The sequence below is a fragment of the Schistocerca nitens genome, chromosome 4 (assembly GCF_023898315.1).
Source record: "Schistocerca nitens isolate TAMUIC-IGC-003100 chromosome 4, iqSchNite1.1, whole genome shotgun sequence".
NCBI lineage: Eukaryota > Metazoa > Arthropoda > Insecta > Orthoptera > Acrididae > Schistocerca > Schistocerca nitens.
In genome coordinates, this window is record NC_064617.1 from 485,265,196 (window position 1) to 485,288,919 (window position 23,724).

Consider the following 23,724-nt stretch of genomic DNA (forward strand, 5'->3'; position numbering starts at 1 on the left):
GCCTGCCGGCTGTTGTCTATGCCCGACCACCCTTCTTACGAGTCCTTCTTCGCCGATTCTCTCGACTGTCAGTGCGGGTTGTAGTGTCTGCCCTGCTGCCCCCCGGAGTCCGCTTCCGTCGCTTGCTTCGAGAATTGGATTTTACCCTCCCTACCACCTTCAGAGAGGGTGAGAGCCCGACACCACCTTGGCTCCAGGCTCCGGTTCATATTTAATGGTTCAAATGGCTCTGAGCACTATGGGACTCAACTGCTGAGGTCATTAGTCCCCTAGAACTTAGAACTAGTTAAACCTAACTAACCTAAGGACATCACAAACATCCATGCCCGAGGCAGGATTCGAACCTGCGACCGTAGCGGTCTTGCGGTTCCAGACTGCAGCGCCTTTAACCGCACGGCCACTTCGGCCGGCGGTTCATATTTATCTCAACCTCAGCTCACTCCCGAAGGAGGGTACTCCGGCTGCAGTGTATTGCTCACGGTTTGTCGAACTTCATGCTTGACTTGCCGGTCACACCTTTATTTACACCGATGGCTCCAAAACTGACGATGGTGTCGGCTGTGCCTTTGTCGTCGGGGCCGCCACCTTTAAATACCGGCTCCTCGACCAATGTTCCAGCTTTACGGCCGAGCTTTTTGCTCTCCATCAGGCCGTTCAGTATGCCCGACGCCACCGCCATTCATCGTATGTACTCTGCTCTGACTCACTCAGTGCTCTTCAGAGCCTTGGAGCTCCCTATCCGGTCCATCCCTTGGCTCAACGGATACAGCAGTCCCTCCTTTCTTTCGTTGATATTGGTTCTCCTGTCAGCTTTCTGTGGGTTCCCGGACATGTAGGAGTGCCTGGGAATGAGGCTGCGGATGCTGCAGCCAAGGTTGCAGTCCTCCTGCCTCGGCCAGCCTCCCATTGTGTCCCGTCATCTGACGTTCGTGGGGATGTTTGTAAGAGGCTTGTGTCGTCGTGGTGGGATGCTTGGTCATCCCTCCAAGGAAACAAGCTCCGGGCAGTAAAACCGCTCCCAACTGCTTGGACAACCTCCTCCCGACCATCTCGGCGAGAGGAGGTCCTTCTGACCAGGTTGCGGATTGGGCATTGCCGGTTTAGCCACCGCTACCTGCTCTCCGGTGACCCAGCCCCGCAGTGCCCTTGTGGTCAGGCATTAACAGTGCGCCATGTTTTATTGTCGTGTCCCCGCTTTAGTCAATCTCGTGTTGTCCTGTCCCTGCCATCTACTTTACCGGATATTTTAGCTGATGACGCTCGAGCAGCTGCTCGTGTTCTGCGTTTTATAACTTTGACTGGCTTGTCCAAAGACATCTAACCTTTTTACTTATTTTATCTACATCTTTGTTAGGTCTTTCTGGTGTCCCCCCCTCCCCTTGAGTTTTACTAGATTCCCTGTGCTCTAACAACAGTGACTGGGCGCTAATGACCTCAGTAGTTGAGCGCCCTTAAACCCACCCCCCCCCCCCAAAAAAAAAAAAAAAAAAAAAGACACCTACAACCCAGATCTCACACCTGCTGACATCCATCTGTTTGGCTCAAAGAAGGATGTACTCTGTGGGAAGCAGTATGTAGATGATGATAAGGTTATTAATACAGCAAGACGTTGGTTCTGGTGTCAACCGGTAACGGTTCCAACAAGCATACAGGCCCTCCCAGTAAGGTGGCGTACGGCCGTCGCATTGAGTGGAGAGTGTTGATGGTAGGCAGTGAAAACCTTGTAACTCCATCTGTCTGTGAAAACCTTGTAATTCAAGTAACCAGTAACTCCAATGTCTAAGAAAGAGTTCTCTAATTTGTCAATAACTAGGCTTCCACTATATAAAAGAATTCAGACATTGGCTGCGAGCGGGCATTGATTGAAATTGGTGGGCAACATTGAAAATTTGTGCTCGACCAGGATTCGAACCTGGGTCTCCTGCTTACTAGGCAGATGCTCTGACCACTGAGCCATCTGGATGCTGTGATCATTGCAACTGGATGTGCTACCCTAGCAGTACCCCATGTCAATTATCGTCCTTACTCATGGCATTTTGCAGATTCTCATAGGAATTAGAGCCTTACACACACACACACACACACACACACACACACACACACACACACACGCACGCACTTTTGCCACTTCTGTAAAAGCAAATGGAGTTAAGAGTTTTTCATTGTGTACCAACTTTGTTAAAAAATAAGGTCTTGTAGCCAAAAGAGTGGGAAATAATATGGTGTATAGGAATCCAAAATAAAACCAACCTGCTTTCAGAAAAGAATGTGTGGCATTACTTATTAATGGCATACATTTGTTTAAAGAATTTATTTCCAATAGCAATTGATACATTTTTTGGATCTAGGTCATCTTGATACCTTGTTGCGGTCACTAGTTATTGGGAGACTGGGCTGGTTTGGTGAAAAATCTGTTATTGAAGAGGCAAAAAAGAGATTTGATCACCACTGTAATGGGAAATGTCATTTGCCTGCTGATCTCCGCAGCCCCGTCTACAAAGCAGTTTTGTCAGTCGGTGATGAAGATACATACAACACAATGCTTAAGGTAAGGTTGTTAATTAATACAGTCATTTCTCCAGAAAAAGTATATAATTGTTCTACATGTAAAATATTTTGTGTGTGTGTGTGTTTGGTTTTTCCTTTTCCCTCCATCTTAACTTCTGTGGTAGTTTCCAATCTGTTTATACCAAGTTTAATGTTTATATTATGCAAATAAGCTGTTGCTTGGATAATGTAATTTTACTGTTACATATACTGGTTGCTCCAAGTTGATGGATACTTTCAAATGTTTATTGGAATTCAAAAGGAAGCAGTTGCTGACAGGTATGAAAATTATTGAACTATCAGTTTAAGAGGTCATGGCTGCAAAATTCTAATGCGAATTCTTTACAGAAGAATGGAAAAGCTGTTAGAAGGGAATTTTGGGGAAGGGTAGAAACCCATGAAGTGGTATTGAACCTGTACTTTAGAGTATAGATAAGGAAAGGCAAACCTACATTTATAGCATTTATAGACTTAGAGAAAGCTTTTGACAATATTGGCTGGAGTACTCTCTTTGAAATTCTGAAGGTAGCAGGGATAAAATACAGGGAGTGAAAGGCTATTTACAACTTGTACAGAAACCAGATGGCAGTTATAAGAATCAAGGGCATGAAAGGAAAGCAGTGGTTGAGAAGGGAATGATGCATGTGTAGCCTATTCCTGATGATTTGCACATTGAGCAAGCAATAATGGAAACAAAAGAAAAATTTGGAGTAGGAATTAAAGTTGAAGGAAAAGAAATAAAAATTTTTGAAGTTTGCTGATAACATTTTAATTCTGCATGAGACAGCAAAGGGCTTGGAAGAGCAGTTAAAAAGAATGGATAGTGTCTTGAAAGGATGATATAAGATGAACGTAAACAAAAGCAAGACAAGTATAAAGGAATGTAGTTGAAGTAAATCAGGTGATGCTGTGGGAAGTAGGTTAGGAATTGAGCTGTTCAAATTAGTTCTGCTATCTGGGCAGCAAAATAACTCATGATGACCAAACTAGAGAGGATGTAAAATACAGACCAGCAATGGCAAGAAAAGCCTTTCTGAAGATCGGAAATTTAACATTGAGTATTGATTTAAGTGTTAAAAGTATTTTCTGAAGGTATCTGTCTGGATATGTTTGGAAGTGAAATGTGCACAATAAATAGTTAAGCCAAGAAGAGAATTGAAGTTTTTAAGTGTGGTGCTACAGAAGATTGCTGTGGGGAGATCACATAACTAATGAGGTGGTACTGGTGAGAAAAGAAATTTGTGGCACTACCTGACTATGCATACCTGCCAGTAGCAATGCTCCGGTGCCATGGCAAAACATGAAATAGCCTACAACAAAACTGACACAACTGTTCTGAAGTGGACTGATTGCGAGATAGCAGTGTGATGTTTTTCGTATACGTTGGGGCACTTCACACGTATTTTCCAGTGATATAAATTGCTGTTTTGTTTACTTGTGTCACTTTCCTTTCTAAGTGCAATATTGTGTAGAACTTTTGTGACAGTGATATTACAAAGGCAGTAGCCCAAAACACCTGTAGTGACGAGTGATACCACGGTGGAGGTTGGTTAATCTCCATTCCCATTTCCCATTAATTGATTCTTCCGACACTATTTGCCAGAACTACTACATATTTGAGAATGGAAAACACAAAATTCTGAATGTCCTTCAGTATTAATCTACACAGTGAAATGGTTTTAAGTTTACAATACCATTATCAGACAGTAACTACCGTCATCAAAGAGGATGCTTTACTGACCAACAACTTTGATAAAAGATATTGAAGGAGGGTGGTTTGAAAAGTTCTCGGAATGGAATAGAAAAAAGGTACTTACATCACCGAAACTATATTTTTCAGTGTAGTCTCCTTCTATATCAATGCACTTGGTCCAAAGATGTTCCAGTTCCTTGATCCCATCTCGAAAAGGAGTTTCCTCCAGGCCTGCAAAATAGTTGTCAACTCCGGCTATCAGTTCTCCGTTTGAAATGAATCTTGGTCCACCAAGAAAAATTTTCATTTTGGGAAGAGATGGAAGTCTGACGGAGCCTTATCAGGTGAATGAGGCAGGTGTGGCAACAATTCATACCTTAGTTCGTGTAATTTTGCCATAGCGATGGCACATGTTTTTGATCCAGCATCAAGTGTCATGGCACCCGTCTTGCAGATATTTTTTTCATTTCTAATTCTTCAGTTAAAATGTGATACATCCTTTCAGATGACATCTGGCAAGCATGAGCAATTTAATGTACTTTCAGTCGGTGATGCTCCATGACCACTTTTGCAATGATTTCTGGAGTTTTGACATATTTTGGCCGACCACTGTGCGGATCATCATCTGAGCTCTCCTGACCAAATTTAAATCCATTTGTCCACTTGGCAACAGATGAATGTGAAGGAGCATTGTCCCCCAGTATATTCTGGAAATCGGCATAAATGTCCTTTGCTTTCATACCCTTCTTTACGAAGTACTTAATCACTGCTCAAATCTTGATTCATTCCCCCGTCCCCTCTTCCTTCATCTTTGCAAATCATTACGCGGGAACAAGAACAGAGCCATGTCACCGCCACTGCTCTCTTCCAAGAGTACGTGGTACGTGTTTACAGCTAGCGTTGATATTTCATGGTGATTCTGAAAACTCTTCAGACGACCCTCGTATATGGAGATTGAGGTACAGAAGCAGCATAAGTATCATCAGTGGTAAATAGATGTGAGTAGAACAAGCCAGAAATCATTAAGACTAAACATGGAGAAAAAGCTGGTGTACACAAGGATACAAAAAAAGATTGCTACATCTGAACATAAATTTGTTACTGTTATAAATATTAAACGAATGATAGGTTTATATATGTAAGTGTGAAGAATTATGCTCAATAGAAGAGTTTATGTATGAATGGTAGAACAACTAAATATATAACCATTTAAATTATACAGACAGTCCTAAAAGAAAAAATACAAGGCATGTGCTGTACAGTATTGGAGAAAAACTTGAAAAGGTATTAATTATAGGAGATGATGCAGAAACCGAGTAAGAGGTATCTTTGGAAATTTTAACATACAAATACACAAGTTCAGCTACACATCAGTAAGTATGAAGAATTACATTTTACTGCAGCAGAGATGTTCATGTGACAAAACAGCAGAATATATGAGAATTTGAAATACATTGATAAGAATCACAATAACTTAAATACAAGACAAAATAGATGAAGGCAATGGGACAGACAGTGTGAGAAGAATAAAAGAAAACACAGCTCGGTATTTTTGTGGTTTTTTATTTGTGAGTGCACTGAATAATACCATTGTCTATGGTCTACATAGTAAACATTTCTTGACTGTTCTATTCAGTATTATTTCTTTATATTAGGTTTATAAAATGAGTACATCTTTAAATTTTGCTTTATTACAACAACAACTTATATTTTCGTAACATATTTGTTGTAAGTAAGTTTTTACATCTGTGTTTCAAATACCGTTTGATCATTACCTTCGTAAAAGTTCTTCTTAACGTATCTAATGTGTTTTGTATTATGTTATGTAACATTTAATTAATATTATTGCTGCTAACTGAAATTACTTGTATAGTTATACAGAGAAGCTGATCTACATGAAGAAAAAGACAGGATATCAAGAGCCCTTGGAGCTATTGGTAATGAGGCCATTCTGAAGAAGGTGCTGGATTTTGCAATGTCTGTAAGTAGTTTCGTTAATAATAGTATTATGGCTGCATATTCATGTATTAATTTTTTTGTTGGTTCTGATTTCTTGTATTTCTGCTTACTTGCCATACATTAATCAGAATTTTTACGACAATACTGAAACAGGGAAACTTAGAATTTCATAAAAATCAAACTACAGAGATGATATTTTAATGACAAATGTGGTAATCACATTTCACTGTATTGTTTCTCAGTCTTTGCATAAGGATCTTAATAACATTTCAGAATAACCACTCTGACCTCAGCCTTCACTGGACGTGATCCTTCCAACAGCCTAGTTCAAAAGCAGATTTCCCAGGCTGTCTTATTCAATCCTGGTACTGCTGATCCCTCCAAAAAACCACATTGGAGCAAACCACTTGTCACCCAGTATTATCCTGGTCTTTTATGTATTAATCAGCTTCCTTGACAAGGCCATGTCTTCCTAAAACCGTGCCCTGAGATCCATTGTGTCTTGAGATTTTGCCCACCACACCTAGCATAGCTTTTCATCACCCTCCCAATCTCTGCTATATCCTTGTCAGTCACTACACTCCTTCTGCACCCATCTCCATACCCTATGGCTCCTACCACTGTCACTGTCCCCACTGCAAAACTTGCCCTGTGCACCCTCCTACCACCACCTATTCCAGCCCTGTAACTGACAAAACATTTACTATCAAAGGGAGAGCCACATGTGAAATGACACATCATATACCAGCTGTTACGTAAACACTGTTTGGACTTTTACATTGGCATGACTACCACCCAGTTATCAGTTAGGATATATGGCTGTAGGCAGAGTGTGTATACCAGCAACACACAATATCATGTGACAGAGCACGCTCCACAACATGAAAGTCATGAGCTCAGTGCCTGTTTCACCAAATGTGCCATCTGGATTCTTCCCCCAGACATCAGTTTCTCAGAACTCTGCAGGTGGGAACTATTGCTACCCATCTGGCCTTAATTTATGTTAATTCCTTCCGTCTCGGCATTTCTTCACAGTAACTACTCCTTTCTTCACTCCATTTAGTTTTGTACATCTTTCATTTTCTGACCTGTCTATTTTTCGCCGTCCCCCCACCTCTGTTACATACAATGTACTTAGCTTTTCACTCTTATTAACCAGTGCATGATGTTTTAGTAGTAATCTCTGTCTTGCATCTTACTCTGCCTTCCACCTTTAAGCTCTCAGGTTTTCAAATCTCATCCGGTCCAATCCCCAACAGTCTGTCTGTCCTCATCCCATCCAGTATGTCTCCCCTGATCTAGGGTTCTGAGTGACTTTTCTGAACTTTACCTCTTTCCCTCTAAACCTCTCCAGTACTTTTCCTTTACCCCTCTTCCTTCCACTCTTCTGCCAGGGGGAGGAGCCACTGGCTCAGCTTGTAAGAAACCTGTGTGTGTGTGTGTGTGTGTGTGTGTGTGTGTGTGTGTGTGTGTATCCTACATTATATTGTCAATAATTGATTGTTTTATTGTTATAATGGAGGTGTTGTGTTAGTTAAAACTGTGTAACCCCTCAGTGATCTTTATTAGTCACAGCAAGTTGCTGCCAAACTACCTCAGTTGTGCTAAGAACACATGCAAGATGTCCCCGGAGGACTAGTCAGTATTCAGGGATATGACAGGAACAGTCTTTACAAACAAAAAAGGTCCAGTAAACATGGACTTTACAATCACACCTTAAGAGCTGTGAGCAGTTATTCTGTAGGAGAGACGAATTTCATGGTAGTGAATATGAACAAGTGCTTATTACTCTTAAGATATATTGAGCAATTCTTCAGTAGGAGAGATGTGTTCCATGGTAGGAAAGATGAACAAGAGCTCATAGTTCTTAAGGCAGGGGTTCCCAACCTGGAGGTAATTAACCCAAAGGGTAAAATGTAATTATCTGATTGGTGAAAATAAAAGGGTTCATTGTACCATATTTGTGCAAATATTGGCCACACTTTTTCCCTAAATTTTGACTTCAAAAATCGTGACACGGCCAGTGATTGAAGTAACTTAATACAGTTGCTGTTCTGTTCTTAAAAAAAATTAAAGCAACTTTGTTTCGTGGAACTGCAACAGATGGTTCACTTTCTAAGGCGGCATGGTGGGGCGACTGATGGCTGTTTCAACACAGCCAACATAGCCATCCATAGTTAATAGACAACAGTGTGTTAAGCGCATCTACTTGCTTGTAAACAGAAGCAGACGTACGTAACACGTGGAATTCCAAATTGCAGAATTGTTGTGTGTGTTTGAATTTGATAGGGTTTTAATTTCATGATATGTTCGATGAAGCTACTCGTTGCTACAAAATATGTAGCAGCTACTGGATAAATCAAACTTACTATTAAAGGAATTTGAAATCAATGTTGCCACTTCTAATGCATATATTTTACTTTACGCATTTTATTTTATCTTTTGGAAACATTATCAGTTGGAGCATTTTTGTCTGATTTCTTCATACATCTGGAAATATCATCCGCTTCTACATGTCTAGTAGTTGCAAATACGGATATTAGATACCTTCAACAAGCGTAAAGCATTTACAAACACTGGGCCACACAAAAATGAATTGTTATCAAATCTAGATTAGACAGACACAACATAAAATAGATTGACAACAATACATTTTTACTGTTTTTGCTGCAAATACATTACTAAGAATATGAACGCACAGCAACATTACACAGTGTGACTGATGTACTCCAGACTATCGGTTTTATCCAAATCAAGCACAATCATTTAACTTTTCATAACTGGGATTCACAGTCGCGTAAAATTTTTTGAAAGACATCATGTTTAAGACAGTTACTGTCAAATTTTTTATTTCCTCTATTGCAATTTCAGCTTTAGGCCATTATCAAGTGCAGCTGAAATACAAAATATTTATAAAATATTTTACAAAACTCATTGTGTATTTTGACATTTGGCCTATTACACAATTTGAAAAATGGAGTTATATCACCATGTTTACTTACATGTTTTGGCTTTAAGCCATGTCAACTTTACATACGCTGACACATTTATATGTCATTAGCTGTTATATACAGTTACTGGACTGCAATGGCGCTGTATTCAGAACAAGAATTATATCTGTAATCCGTTTATGCGCCAAAATGGCTACAAGTAGCCTGTAAACAGTTGTTCGATGCTGTGGTTTAGTGCAAAAATCACTAGTGATGGTGGAACAAACAAGTGTATGTACAGACTGTGCTGTTTTAAGATATATGAACATGTGTGCACACACTACTTAGCAGTGTTACGAATGTATATAACAAACAAATGACGACATTTAAATGTGTCAATGTGTGTAAAGTTGACATGGCTTAAAGCCAAAACATGTAAGTAAACATGGTTATATATCTGCATTTTTCAAATTGTGTAATCGGCAGAAAGTCAAAATATACAATTTTTCTGCAGCTGCACTTGATAATGGCCTAAGGCCGAAATTGCAATAGTGGAAATAAAAGTTTAACAGTCACTGGCGTAAACATGTTGTCTTTCGAGCACAACACTTCTCAGCATCACCAATGTCTGGTTCTTCACCCTTGCTAGATGATCGAGAATGTTGCTCAGTCACTACCACAAAGGAGGTCATCTTCAGTCTTATCAAGATGATTGGAAATTCCATTCTCCCCCCCCCCCCCCCCCCCCACACACACACACACATTTCGTGAAGTTCTTCCAATATTGACCACCAAGCAGCCAAAAATCAGATGGAACACTTCTGGCAAAGAAGCATGCTGCAAACAGCCTCCTGGCATCAAAGTTGGCTTGCTCTTTATGTAATCTCACTCGCTAGAATTGACATACTAGTTTTGAATGGATGATTGATACACATCCAAAGGTTCCATCACACTTGTCATGCTGCCGGGAATAATAACTACTTGACAGTTTCAATCAATCACCAGCGTCCCCACAAAATTATCTAGGACCAGTTCCTCCGTCATCCACCCACCATCTCAACCTCTCAGAATGATACCAGGTGGGACTTCCACCCTTTTTGGTGGGGGGGAGTTAAAGTTAAAAACCACACAGGCACTTTTTGTCCATCAGCCATAATAACATCATTGTGCACCACTACTTTTCAGCACCACAGGTACATATTTGCACACTAAGTTTGCCTACATTATTTACCGTAGTGCTGCCGAGTGTATCAAAATAGATCAGTGTTTGGTCTGCATTCCCTATGTGGCAAAGTGAACAACAATTTTTGTGTTGAAGTTGGATTATGTAAAGCTGAAAAGATATCAAACTTTTCATAAGTTTGTGGCAGTTTTTGTGCAGTTGTAGTTCTGCACCGAACAGATTGATTGTTTTGTTGCATAAATTGCCAAACCTACGATTATGAAACTTTAAATTCTACCAGCAAACTGTTTCTTTTACGTGCTATTTTGCAGCTTTCAGTTCGAATCATTTCTATCATAATGGCACTTCCACATTTCCTATTTTAAATTACAAAGTCAAGAAAGTCTTTCCACATATGAATATTTGCACTTTTGCCCTTGAAATGCGCATGGACTTTCTGTACTATTTAGGAGTTTTTTTCTTTTTTGCACACAATTGACGAACGTCTTTTTCAACAACTTCAAATCTGTGTCCAGATTCCCGCTTTTCGTGTCCTTTGTATTGCTGTTCATTTGAGTTTAAATGTATGTAGCTAGTACAGCCCTTTCCCATTGTCACTCACAAACCAAAAGCTCATATTTTCTCTCACTCTCAGCTTCCTTACACTGTCCTTTGAATTAGTCACATCACCAGACCTCCCAATATAGTATTTTCATAGCAGCGACAACAGACATGTACAAGTCAGTTGTAGATAGTCTGCCATCTAGGGGCAGAGTGGGTGAAACTAAGATTTTAGCATATCCATTCTATTCTGCCAACTTAATAGTAGAACTGTAGTTATGAGGGAGTTGAAAACGGAGGAGGAGAGAGATGCAACACAAAGTAATGTTGAATTGAATTTTTACAACTTTAGTAGTGTGATCAATATTAGAGATAGACTTTTTACTGTAATTCGTGTGAGAAGTTTAGGTGTGGCCTGTATTTGCATGAAGCCTATATTCTTGCAAACATGGTATTTCAGTCATGAAACCAAATTATTTTTAAAAGATCAATTCTATTATCACCGTTTTGTAAAACTGTAATAACTACGAAATTCACCAATCATTACATTTTGTTTTTTGAAATACTGTCATTAATGTGTTCACAATGTGATGAAGGGTACACTTAGTGAAACAAATGTACGAACACCACCTTGCTCGCATAGTCCACCCCCAACCCCCTTGTACACACAGTTTTTACCATGTATCTACGAGGGTTGCCCAGAAAGTAATGCACCATACATTTTTTTGTCAGCCAAAAACAATGCTACAAATGTGAAACGTTAGATATGTATTATTTGAAGTCTCCTGAGTGAGTACACCAATTTTCCGTCACTTCTGACAGATAGCATAGCTGCAGGACAGTTTCAAAATGGCACCTGTATGTGATGCACGATACAACCCGTGTGTCATCATTGAATTTCTCACTGCAGAGAAGAAGCTGTGGGGAATATTCATAACCATTTCTGCGAAGTCTACGGAGCATCTGCTGTTTACAGAAGTGTAGTTAGTCACTGGTCATCAGAAGGCGGTTCGGTAGAGCTCCACGATTTGCAGCAGTTGGGGAGGCCATCCACAACTGACACATCTGACCTATCCCCCTCAGACTTCCATTTGTTTGGGCCATTAAAGGATGCCATTTGTGGAAGACATTTTGAGGAAAATGAGGAGAAGATTCACACAGTGAATCATTGGCTCCACCATCAGGACAAGGATTGGTACCGACAGGGCATACAAACCCTTGTTTTGCACTGTAGGAAGGATATAGAATGGGATAGTGATTATATGAAAAAATAGGGTGTGTAGATAAAACACCATATTTTTTGTGTGTATTTCTCATTATGTTCAATAAAGAATTGTTGAAGAAAAAATGAAGTGCACTACTTTCTGGGCAACCCTTATACAACAGTAAAACTGACCCATATACATCACATATGCTTAAATACCTCATGGAAGTACAGCCCTCCTTTTTCCATAATTGTTAGATCCCAGTTTGGCAATCATCTAACAGTGTACCCATGCTGTGCATGGTGGAGGGTAGTTGTGATACCCCAAACTTACTCTGCATCACCATCATAGTCATCATTATTTCTTTACTTTCTCAGACGTTAAGTCTGGTTAAAAATGGAAAGTGACGCGGACCTTGATGAAGCGTCACTTCCTTTTAACTGTACGGTATGTGTTATATTGCATTTAGGAACTTCCGGGTAATTGAACATGTATCAATAATTACGGATTTCTGTAGTTGTATATATAAATTTGGATGTAGCTGTATTGCATTGATGTACTGGTGGATATTGTGTGGTATGACTCCTGTAGTTGATAGTATAATTGGTATAATGTCAACTTTATCCTGATGCCACATGTCCTTGACTTCCTCAGCCAGTTGGATGTATTTTTCAATCTTTTCTCCTGTTTTCTTTTGTATATTTGTTGTATTGGGTATGGATATTTCGATTAGTTGTGTTAATTTCTTCTTGTTATTGGTGAGTATGATGCCAGGTTTGTTATGTGGTGTTGTTTTATCTGTTATAATGGTTCTGTTCCAGTATAATTTGTATTCATCATTCTCCAGTACTTTTTGTGGTGCATACTTGTATGTGGGAACATGTTGTTTTGTAAGTTTATGTTGTAAGGCAAGCTGTTGATGTATTGTTTTTGCTACATTGTCATGTCTTCTGGGGTATTCTGTATTTGCTAGTATTGTACATCTGCTTGTGATGTGATCTACTGTTTCTATTTGTTGTTTGCAAAGTCTGCATTTATCTGTTGTGGTATTGGGATCTTTGATAATATGCTTACTGTAATATCTGGTGTTTATTGTTTGATCCTGTATTGCAATCATGAATCCTTCCGTCACACTGTGTATATTGCCTTTTCTTAGCCATGTGTTGGATGCGTCTTGATCGATGTGTGGCTGTGTTAGATGATACAGGTGCTTGCCATGTAGTGTTTTCTTTTTCCAATTTACTTTCTTCGTATCTGTTGATGTTATGTGATCTAAAGGGTTGTAGAAGTGGTTATGAAATTGCAGTGGTGTAGCCGATGTATTTATATGAGTGATTGCTTTGTGTATTTTGCTAGTTTCTGCACGTTCTAGAAAGAATTTTCTTAAATTGTCTACCAGTCTATAATTCCTCTTACCATGCTCCTTCCCGCCTAGTAGCAAACAACCTGTGATGCAGTCATAGCATGTTGCATTTGAGCTGTGTTTTTCATTGTGAACTGAGACTGAAGCTTCTTTAAAATACGTTGATTACACTATAGTAGAATAAAATATTTTTTATAATGAACTCTAAAAAAATGTAGTTCAACAAATTTTATAAATTAATGAACAGTTTCTTTTAAGATTTACACCATGAAAGCGGTTACATAAAGCCTTCGTACCACTAGCTTGCACTTGCAGTTAATTACAACTGTCTGTTTTAAAGAAATCATATCAGAGTAAAAGTCTTAATTTTACATTACTCCTTTCACTCTGTTCTTTTCTGTGCTTATTGATTCATCTAAATTGAGAATAGAAAATCCTGCACAGAAATGAAAAAAGATAGTTGCCATGACCAAGTATTGACAAAAGAAATAATCATATGATACAGTTAAATGATTTTCATTTCTGAATGAAGTTTAGTTATCATTTACATTTTTATTGATTTCAACACAGAACTTTCCAAACTGCAGAGTTCTGTGGTTTTGTTAAGCTGCTAAAAGTGTCAGTATGATTTCACTGAAAAGGGGATAGATGATTTCCTACCAAATACTTGAAAAAGCTTTTTGCAGTATTACGTACTTCTTTTCGGGATCTTATTTTGGTTGTAATGTGTTAATTTCAGTGTCCCATTGAAGTATTGGCCCTTTTCAAGTGTCATGATACTTGTAGTTGTATAATAAATAAAGTGCAGTACATTTGTTGTATTGTTATTCAGAGATTATAATATTAAATGTTGTTATGAAGTTGCTTTATGCATATAATCCACAATGTATCTCCACTGAATTTATTGAAAACTTATTGTTCAATTTGGTCTGGCATCAACAGGGATGAGTGTATGTGTATTAAAATATTGCAGTTCTTTTCTGATAGAAATTACACTGTGCTTCTTTTCCAAAGAGACTATAAACCAAAGGGTAACACTAGTACTGATAAGAAACTATCCATTGTATTTTCTTTTAGTAGTTGTTTATTTTTAATATACTAAAACTACCAGATTCATTTAGATAAAAGATCAGGTTAGATTTGGTGTATGTATGTATGTATGTATGTAAGAAAAGAGATTGATCATTATTTTACTAAGATTAATCATTAAACATTATTGTTGGTTAAATGACACTGAAAATTTTGCAATATCTCTGCTGTTATCTCACTGCTTTTTCAATTTTGCTAAAACAGCACTTTCTTATAGATGTTCATATGAAAATGCTGTTTTACCTATCGGTTTCGAATTTTTTACAATTCAGTCACCTGAATATCAATGCCAAGGGAGTTACTGCTTTAGGCAGTTAAAAAAATTTAATTACCGTCCAAAGAAAACTGCAAGAATCACTACATTTGGCAATCAGTGTTACATGATCCAAGTACTGTTGCTCCTGCCTGTAAGGCATGTCGTATTTGGTTACAGAAATGAGAGAGTTGAAAATGTACTTGATTTTGTTGTACTTCCAGCACTGAAGCGATATAATGGATGTGTGTAGTACCCACTGCAAATATTAGAAAATAATAGTACATTTGAGTAATATCATATTCATTTAGTGCAATGCCGCAACAGGTATTTTTGAAGTATTTGGAATGAAGTCACCACAATAACATATATTATTACAAAATCAAAAGGTTTGTTATGAAACACTGTAGATGATCCAAATATTTATTATTAGATAGTAAAACTCCATCATTGGCTGTTCCACATTGTGCATCAAGATATTTAGTAGCAGACGGACGTACAAAGCAAGTTTAAATTTAGTATAGTTGAAGGAGAATCTGTGCAACCTTAACTATTGAATCTGCCAATTATAAAGCTCAGATAAATTAACTGTGATATCCTAGGTCTTGCATTGCTCATTGCTGTAAGTGTGAGGTGGTTTATAGCCTCTTCACTCTGCTTGTTGTAATGCTGCATCTGGATTTGAGCCCTAGTTATAAATTATATATTTTTTTCTATAAGCAAGACTGTCTAATTAAAATCTGCAATTTATTTCCAGGAAGAAGTACGTTCTCAAGATACAGTATTTGTCATTATTTCTGTGGCAATGACAAAAGTTGGGAGAGAGCTTGCCTGGAACTTTTTCAAGGAAAATTGGCAGGAACTGATGAATCGTTATGAGGTATGTTAAGTGTTCCTCCCATTTCCTTGCAAAATGCCAGTATGTAATAAAATTTTGGGTTATCACATTTGTGCCAGCAGGTTTGTTCTGAGTGAATTTCTCCTTGTTTGCAAAGACAGAGCCAACCCTTTACACTGGGAATTTGCTTAACCACAAGAAGTCCAGTCAAATGAAATTGCACATGTAGAGATTAAGTTCCTCATGACAGCATTATTATGTAAAACATTAGTTTTCTAGCTGTATCACATTAGACTAAAAACTTGAGCTTTCTTTGCTAACCTCCTTCACCTTCATGGGGAACAGCTGACAGTTGTCATGCTAATACAGATGGCATCATTGTGTTCGATGTTGGTAGGGCCAGTTTGAAAGGAAATTATTCTTATTTCACAGTAGTCTCTCAAAAGTCCAATCTGACTTGTGAGCATTATTTTTACATTAATTAAGTAGCATACTTTTAAGGGGCTTATATTTCAATACTTTTAATGTATTTTGGTGGTCTAATTTCTGCAAAAGACAAATATCTATGACAGAACTGAACAAATTATAAACAGTTTTACCTTGGAGGACCACAGCCAGTTATTTTGACCAGTCTAATATTTCTTACTTTTGATGTCTTTAAAGATGCAACAGCGGATTTTTGCATCCGCTTACCTCATTTTATTTCATTGTTGTGATCTCATTCCCTCTTCTTTCCATTTTACTTTATTTAGTGGAACAGTGGCCATACTGGAGATGCGTTCTCTGTCCATGCATTGTTGTACTCTGCAGAAATTTAGCGGTCCTCATTATGATGATGCGCCATTGTTTTCATTGAGACGAGCTTCTGCAAGTCCACAAAATTTGTATGCAATATTTTGGGCCAGATGCCTTGTCGGTACACTGTCAAGCTTGGCTACCAGAGATAGACATTGCCGAATCAAACACCTGGATCATCTACAGAGAGACAACAGGAGCAAAATTTATCGGCGAAAGTTTCTTTTCATATTAGCAGAACAACTCCCCTCTGTGTATTTACAATCAAGGAAAGGACTTGTTCATACATACATTGCAACCACTGAAGTACGAGGGTTGGAACTTTAATAGTGGCAACTATTTATTTACAGCTCTTACAAAATAGATGTGTGTTTCAAAGTTTTACTGACCTTCAGAGTAGTCACCAGCATTGTGTATAACCCATTGCCAGCGATGTGGAAGTCGTAGGATATTCTTAGCAGTGCCAGTTGTGTTGACAGTTCGAGCGGCGTGGTCTATTGCCTGACTGATTTGTAGCAGTTCTGAAGTGAATGCTATGAAGTGAAGTGTTTCCTTCAGTTTAGAAATTGAGTTGAACTCGTGTGGGCTTAACTCAGGGGAGTGCAGTAGATGGTATAGCACTTAGCAGCCCCATCAGTCAAACAAATCAGTAACAGCCAGGTCCTGCAGAAAATGTCATCACTTCTGTCTCTAAGCTGGTCATAGGTTGTGTTCCAAAAATGAACAGCATAGAGACAGAAGTGATGACACTTTCTGCAGGATCTGACCATCATTTTGCAGAACAATGCTCAAGCACGTGCAGTGCAAGCTGTTACTGATTTATTTGACTGATGGGGCTGCTAAGTGCTATACCACTTACTGCACACCCCTGACTTAAGCCCTCATAAGTTCAACTTGATTTCTAAACTGAAGGAAACACTTCACAGCATTTGCTTCAGAACTGCTACAAATTCCTTGGGCAATAAACGACGCCGCTCTAACTGTCTACACAATGCTGGTAACTACTTTGAAGGTAAGTGAAACTTTGAAACACTTATCCAGTTTGTACAAGCTGTAAATAAATAGTTACCACTATTAAAGTTCCAATCCTCATATGTAAGGTACTATTACAGAAGACCTGCCAGGTAGGAGCATGCAAAAGTTCAAACAAAACTAAAAATCTGTGTTTGCAGTACAAGAAATTCATATGTGGTCCATGTGCATTAAATGTTCAGTACATGCGTGCAAACTTTTTTGATAAAGATGGTGGCTTTGATCGAAAAAGTGTCATATTCTATAATTGCGACAGCAGTTTATGTCAATTTCCATTTGTATTTCCTAATAAATATATGTTTATGGTCTGTTTGGGCATTAACTGAGAACAAGTCACAGAGATAAACAATGTTACCTTATAATTACATGCTTATTTGCATTTGTAACTTTAGTATCCAAGTTCAGTTTCAGTGAATATAGTTTCTGTGGAAAGTTTAATTATTTCACACTGGTAGTGTATGCGTAATACACTAGTGACATTTAAAGTCACTGTACTGAATTGATATTACTAGTAAAGAAAAAAAAAAAGGAAAAAGAAAAGAGAGGTCAACATCATCGGTGAAAAGACAGGTAGCAGTCCTTCCGAGCAGTTTGCTAATTCTGGTCCTCCTAGTGTCAAAATTATTGTTGCACATTCTAATCTACAGTCTCTTTGATGACAAGAGTCCCAGCAGATTTATGCTTGGGACAAGTTTTGTTCAACCAAAAATAATTTTATGTTCGATTATCTCTTTCCTGGTTGTTCTGGTGGTCTGCTTCTTAATGGGATTGTTCTACCACAATCTCAGTCAGTCAGTCATCTTGTGCTCTTGTATCTTTTAACTTGCAACGTAGTAACTTTTATCTTTGCAAACAATATCAGTTTTTTTGACAGCTCAGATAATTGTACATTTTTTGCAATTTGCCATTCACCACTAACATGGTCGGTCACTCTTCCAAAAAATTTGTGTAGTTTTCCATCTTCTATAACCTTAGGAAAGTAGTCGGGCAAGGAGATTCCGTATCACCAGAAATATTACAGGCAGCTCTAGATGAAGGTTCCAAATCGCAAGATCCATTTTGCAGACTATTCTATTGATTCCAAATTTATTTTTCTCAGAGCATCATAAGATTTGCTCTTCTATGGCCTGACATCAATTTACTCAAAGCACCTTCAAGTTATACAGATGGGGATCAAAATTTCCATAGAGGGCTCATTATAATTATACAACAAAGAGAAATAGCATAAAATACAAATTTGAGATTGCAATATTGAACTCTTACATCAATAAAAAACTTTTTCACACACAACACCTTTTCTGTGATATTATAAGTATACTTTGTCAAGTAAATGGCAATGCCACCAACTTTATTATATGCTCTGCAATAAGATGATGATAGGTTATGTTTTGTTGTTTGGAAATAACGACCGTTTTTACTGATTCATGGTGTTCTTTAATAACTTATACATATGGAGCCACTCCTGCAATAATGACAATGTTATGAAAAGAATAGACTGCTGCTCATCATATAGTGAAATTTTCCATTGTTCAGTTGTGTGATAAATTACTCAGAAGTACCTAAGCATTGTATGCTAAAAAGCAAAAATAATAAATTACTCTCTTGCTAGTTTAGGTCTGTGTGAAATATGTATGAATTGCATACACTGTCATTATATAGTGTAGCACAGGTGGTGAGTGTGTCCCACAAAAACATGACTCTTGTTCTGCAGGTACATTGCTTCATTGACATGGCATTTTGTGATTCATTTTCTGAGTAACTCTTAATTTTTATTCTTGATAGGTATGAGCTAAGTAACACTACAGTGCACATTCAAAATATTGTTCAGTATTTCTAGAATAGTGGAAATTACAGAGTACCTCCCTAATCGATTGAGATTGAGTATTGTGTACAATCCTCTTCCTGCGCAACTTAATCAATGAATGTTGTGTTTTTAAATCGTGTGCATTTACATTGTATCTCTTTTATCTGCTCTTTCTCCCTCCCAACCCCCCCCCCCCTCTCTCTTTCCCCCTCCTTCCTTACTTCTCTCCCTCCCACCCTCATTCTCTCTCACCCTCCCTCCCTCCCTCCCTCCCTCCTGTCCCTCCTCTCCCTCCTCTCCCTCCCTCCCTCCTCTCCCTCCCTCCCTCCTCTCCCTCCCTCCCTCCTCTCCCTCCCTCCCTCCTCTCCCTCCCTCCTGTCCCTCCTTCTCTCCCTCCCTCCCTCCCTCCCTCCTGTCCCTCCCTCCCTCCCTCCCTCCTGTCCCTCCCTCCCTCCCTCCTGTCCCTCCCTCCCTCCCTCCCTCCCTCCTGTCCCTCCCTCCCTCCCTCCTGTCCCTCCCTCCCTCCTGTCCCTCCCTCCCTCCCTCCCTCCCTCCTGTCCCTCCCTCCCTCCCTCCTGTCCCTCCCTCCCTCCCTCCTGTCCCTCCCTCCCTCCCTCCCTCCTGTCCCTCCCTCCCTCCTGTCCCTCCCTCCCTCCTGTCCCTCCCTCCCTCCCTCCCTCCCTCCCTCCCTCCCTCCCTCCCTCCTGTCCCTCCCTCCCTCCCTCCTGTCCCTCCCTCCCTCCCTCCCTCCCTCCCTCCCTCCCTCCCTCCCTCCCTCCCTCCTGTCCCTCCCTCCCTCCCTCCCTCCCTCCTGTCCCTCCCTCCCTCCCTCCCTCCCTCCCTCCCTCCTGTCCCTCCCTCCCTCCCTCCCTCCCTCCTGTCCCTCCCTCCCTCCCTCCCTCCTGTCCCTCCCTCCCTCCCTCCCTCCTGTCCCTCCCTCCCTCCCTCCCTCCCTCCCTCCCTCCTGTCCCTCCCTCCCTCCTGTCCCTCCCTCCCTCCCGTCCCTCCCTCCCTCCCGTCCCTCCCTCCCTCCCGTCCCTCCCTCCCTCCCGTCCCTCCCTCCCTCCCTCCCTCCCGTCCCTCCCTCCCTCCCTCCCGTCCCTCCCTCCCTCCCTCCCTCCCTCCCTCCCTCCTCCTCCTCCTCCTCCTCCTCCTCCTCCTCCTTCTTTCAAAGGTCAAATCTAAGAACAAATCTGTGGTACTGTCACAGCACCATCCAATTTCAACTTGTTAATGGGCCATCTGGAGGTATCCCACCTCCCTCCCTCCTTCTGTCCCTCCTTCTCTCTCTCCCCTCTCGCTCCTCTCCCCCCCGCTCCCCTCCCCCCCGCTCCCCTCCCCCCCGCTCCCCTCCCCCCCGCTCCCCTCCCCCCCGCTCCCCTCCCCCCCGCTCCCCTCCCCCCCGCTCGCCTCCCCCACGCTGCCCTCTCCCCTCACTCCCCTCCCCCCTCGCTCCCCTCCCCCCTCGATCTGTGGTACTGTCACAGCACCATCCAGTTTCAGCTTGTTAATGGGCCATCTGGAGGTATCCCACCTATCTATTCAGCACCAGATAGATGTCACCCATTTTACATAAAAAGGTCTTATGGCTTTGCCATTCATGGAGCCACATCTGTGGTGGAAAGCAGGAGTTGCCTTACCAGAGCCTTTACTGGCAGACAGTATCCTATCCAGCTCATCCACAAACAAGGCTCCCGTGCCATCTGCTCCTCAGACACCAATAAACCTGTTAACCAGCCACTGAACAGCCCTCCCGTGATCACAAAGTTTCGCCCTGGTCATCAAAAGCTCAAAAACATTTCTCTCCAACCCTCCATTTTTCCCCTCTCCCTCTGCCTGCATCTGTTTTTGTTGTATCCTCTGTATGCTTTTCATCTTGTTGCGCAGCTACGAAGCCATCTGATCAAAGACTTACCTCTTTCCCACTACCCCCTCCTTGGGTCCTTCCCTATCCCAAATTCACCTGCATCTGCTCAGGCAACTGCTTTCCATAACAGAGTATCAATAATTGGTCTTGCTGTGACCACAGGAGTGTGTGTGTTTGGGTATCAGCATGGTTTGTGTGTGAATATGTGTGCTACTGCTAGAGAAAGAACTGGTGCTCAAAACTTAGTGTGTGCTATATCCTGTTGTGTGTTGCTGTGCTCCATGAATCGATCTGCTATAGGTGAGTGAATGCCTTTCCCTTATATTAATTGTTATAACTGGTAGCAGTTTTAGTTGATGTAAAGTAGTGCAAACAAAGGGAAAGATGGCATAGGACTTGCGGAAGTGATGTTCAGTTGTATTTTATGTTAACAATTTTTTGTTTGTTTATACTAGCACACCAAAACTCATAGTCCCTTTAGCTCCAGGAGCTGGATTTAGTGATTATTTATTAAACAGAATCTCGTAGTGTTCTGCATCTCAGATATTTTTTAGGTACAATTTTGCGAAACCCCTTGTCACTCACATTATATTTCAGTTTTGTTCTGCTGTAGGGATTTTTTTTTTTTTTTTAATGTATAAAAATTTTCGCTTATTGATACAAAGTCTTGTCTCTGTTGCATATAGGGAGGTTTTCTGCTAGCTCGTCTAGTAAAATATACAACGGAGAACTTTGCCAGTGAAGAACAGGCTACAGAAGTGGAAAATTTCTTTCGTGAACATCATTCTCCGGGTACAGAACGCACTGTCCAACAGAGCTGCGAGACAATACGGCTGAATGCTGCTTGGCTAGCACGTGATTCGGAATCAACGCGAAAGTACCTCATTGAGACGCAGACACACTCTTCGTAACTACTAGGCTTGTGTAAATTCATATGTTGTTAGGGAATGCAGTGCTGTGTAACTAAAATAAAATAAAAAGATTTTTATACAGAAGAAAACTTCTTTAAGTGGAATTTGTGCTTTTATATTGTGCAGTGCACTTGTGGTGTGAAACTATCAATCACAGCAACATTCACTTTTTCTGTGTCGTCTTAATGTATATGCTGTTGCCTGTATGTATGTTACGATAGGAATTGAGAAGAGTGTGGAAGAGAATATCGAGACAACTACCTGTAATAATTCTTTCATACAGTACAATTGATTACCTGTAATTAGACTAGTTCTGGAGTAAGTTTTAGCTTAACATTTGCAATAGTTTATCATTTCAGTTGAATGTAAAATAACATTGCTGTCATGTTACTGTTTACTTAAGAAACATGAGGACATTTTCTTGTGTACACAGCTCATAATGTGTATACAGTTGTCACCTCCCATCCTGTCAGAGAAGTAAACAGGTAATAATTTAAAAAAAGAAAATACCAAACAGTGTACAAATCATAAGTGCCAGTAAATGAACTATAATTTTGTTTTGGTTAGTATTTTCGATGCCTAAAGGCCATTGAGGACAATCTTGGGCTGTGTAAGCCTTCCTTTAGGTCATTTTGGTATCTGTCAATATGGATGTCCTGCTCTGATTTTGGTACTTAATACTTCTGTTAAGAATCGTTTTGTTTTAAAACTCTCAGAACAATAACTAGAGCAGTTCCTGTTGATAATGTGAAGTACAATTACAATATGATACCTGATAGTATGTTGTTAGTTTTGTATGCACATATGTACATACTTTTTATAAAATCTTATTTGAGTTCATCTTATATTTATTGATTTGTTTTGTTAACTTAATAAGCTTGTATAATTTTACCTTTCTGGAAAAAAGGTCTGACTTTTCATATATTTGACACACAAAATACATTGTTATTTTGTATTATTAAAATTGTATCTTTAAAAAGGCACTTAAAGGCAGGCACTTGGCAAATTGGAAAACAAATATAATGAAATCAGTGAAAAAGTATTGTATCCCAGGAACAAGTTTATTTTCTGTTGGATTCTGTAAAATTTGAGACTTGTGAAAATCTTGAACATTTCAGAATAAATATTCGTGTTGTTCCATCTTATATCCACCTCATTTCACATACCCATACACATAAATTCGCATTTCATTGTTATTAAATTTTATAATGGTCAAAAGGCTTTCTACATTTATTCATGTATAACTGAATTGTTACTTGCCGCTTCGCATTGTCATCCTCTGTAAAGATAATGACGAAGACATGGTATGCCGGCTAAAGTCCTCAAATCACATCTGTGAGGAGGCAGTGTTCAAATCCGATTGGCATTTCATTTTTTTAAAGCAATGTGGTTCTTGCAACAACCATCTTCCACCTCTTTTTCCCTGCTTTGCTTGGCCATTTTTGAAGAAAAAAGGAAACCAAAAGTAATATCACAGAATGAATACCAGCAGTTAGATGAAAGCAGCTATCTGAGTACAAGGGTGAGAGACAGGACCAATTATACCATTCTGTTGTTTATCTGTACCACAATGAAAATGACTGATTTAATGTACATTCACCAGTGAGTCTTCCAGAAAAATTGAGATCTGAGGAACTTCCTTTTGAAAATTCCCATGGAAATGGTTGAATTTGTTTCTACTTTTTTCAGATGCAGGTCTGTTTCTAAATTAATGT

General features: G+C 39.8%; 1 protein-coding gene and 1 non-coding gene across 5 annotated transcripts in view; one reads left to right on the forward strand and one right to left on the reverse strand.

Moving 5' to 3' along the window:
• The window catches only part of LOC126251358 (puromycin-sensitive aminopeptidase), a 142,136-nt gene extending 118,988 nt beyond the window's left edge, over nucleotides 1-23,148 (forward strand). For 2 of the 4 annotated variants that reach the window (XM_049951737.1, XM_049951735.1), the window contains exons 11-14: nucleotides 2,349-2,548; nucleotides 6,114-6,221; nucleotides 15,520-15,642; nucleotides 21,785-23,146. In XM_049951737.1, the coding sequence (XP_049807694.1) occupies nucleotides 2,349-2,548; nucleotides 6,114-6,221; nucleotides 15,520-15,642; nucleotides 21,785-22,009 (656 nt within the window). In that variant the 3' untranslated portion in view covers nucleotides 22,010-23,146. Of the gene's footprint in view, nucleotides 1-2,348; nucleotides 2,549-6,113; nucleotides 6,222-15,519; nucleotides 15,643-21,784 lie in introns of all 4 variants that reach the window. The other 2 variants (XM_049951736.1, XM_049951734.1) reach the window with 2 other exon arrangements.
• Trnat-agu (transfer RNA threonine (anticodon AGU)) lies at nucleotides 1,893-1,965 on the reverse strand. Its single transcript has one exon. It is a non-coding gene; the product is annotated as a tRNA-Thr (tRNA).
• Nucleotides 23,149-23,724: the final 576 nt, after the last annotated feature.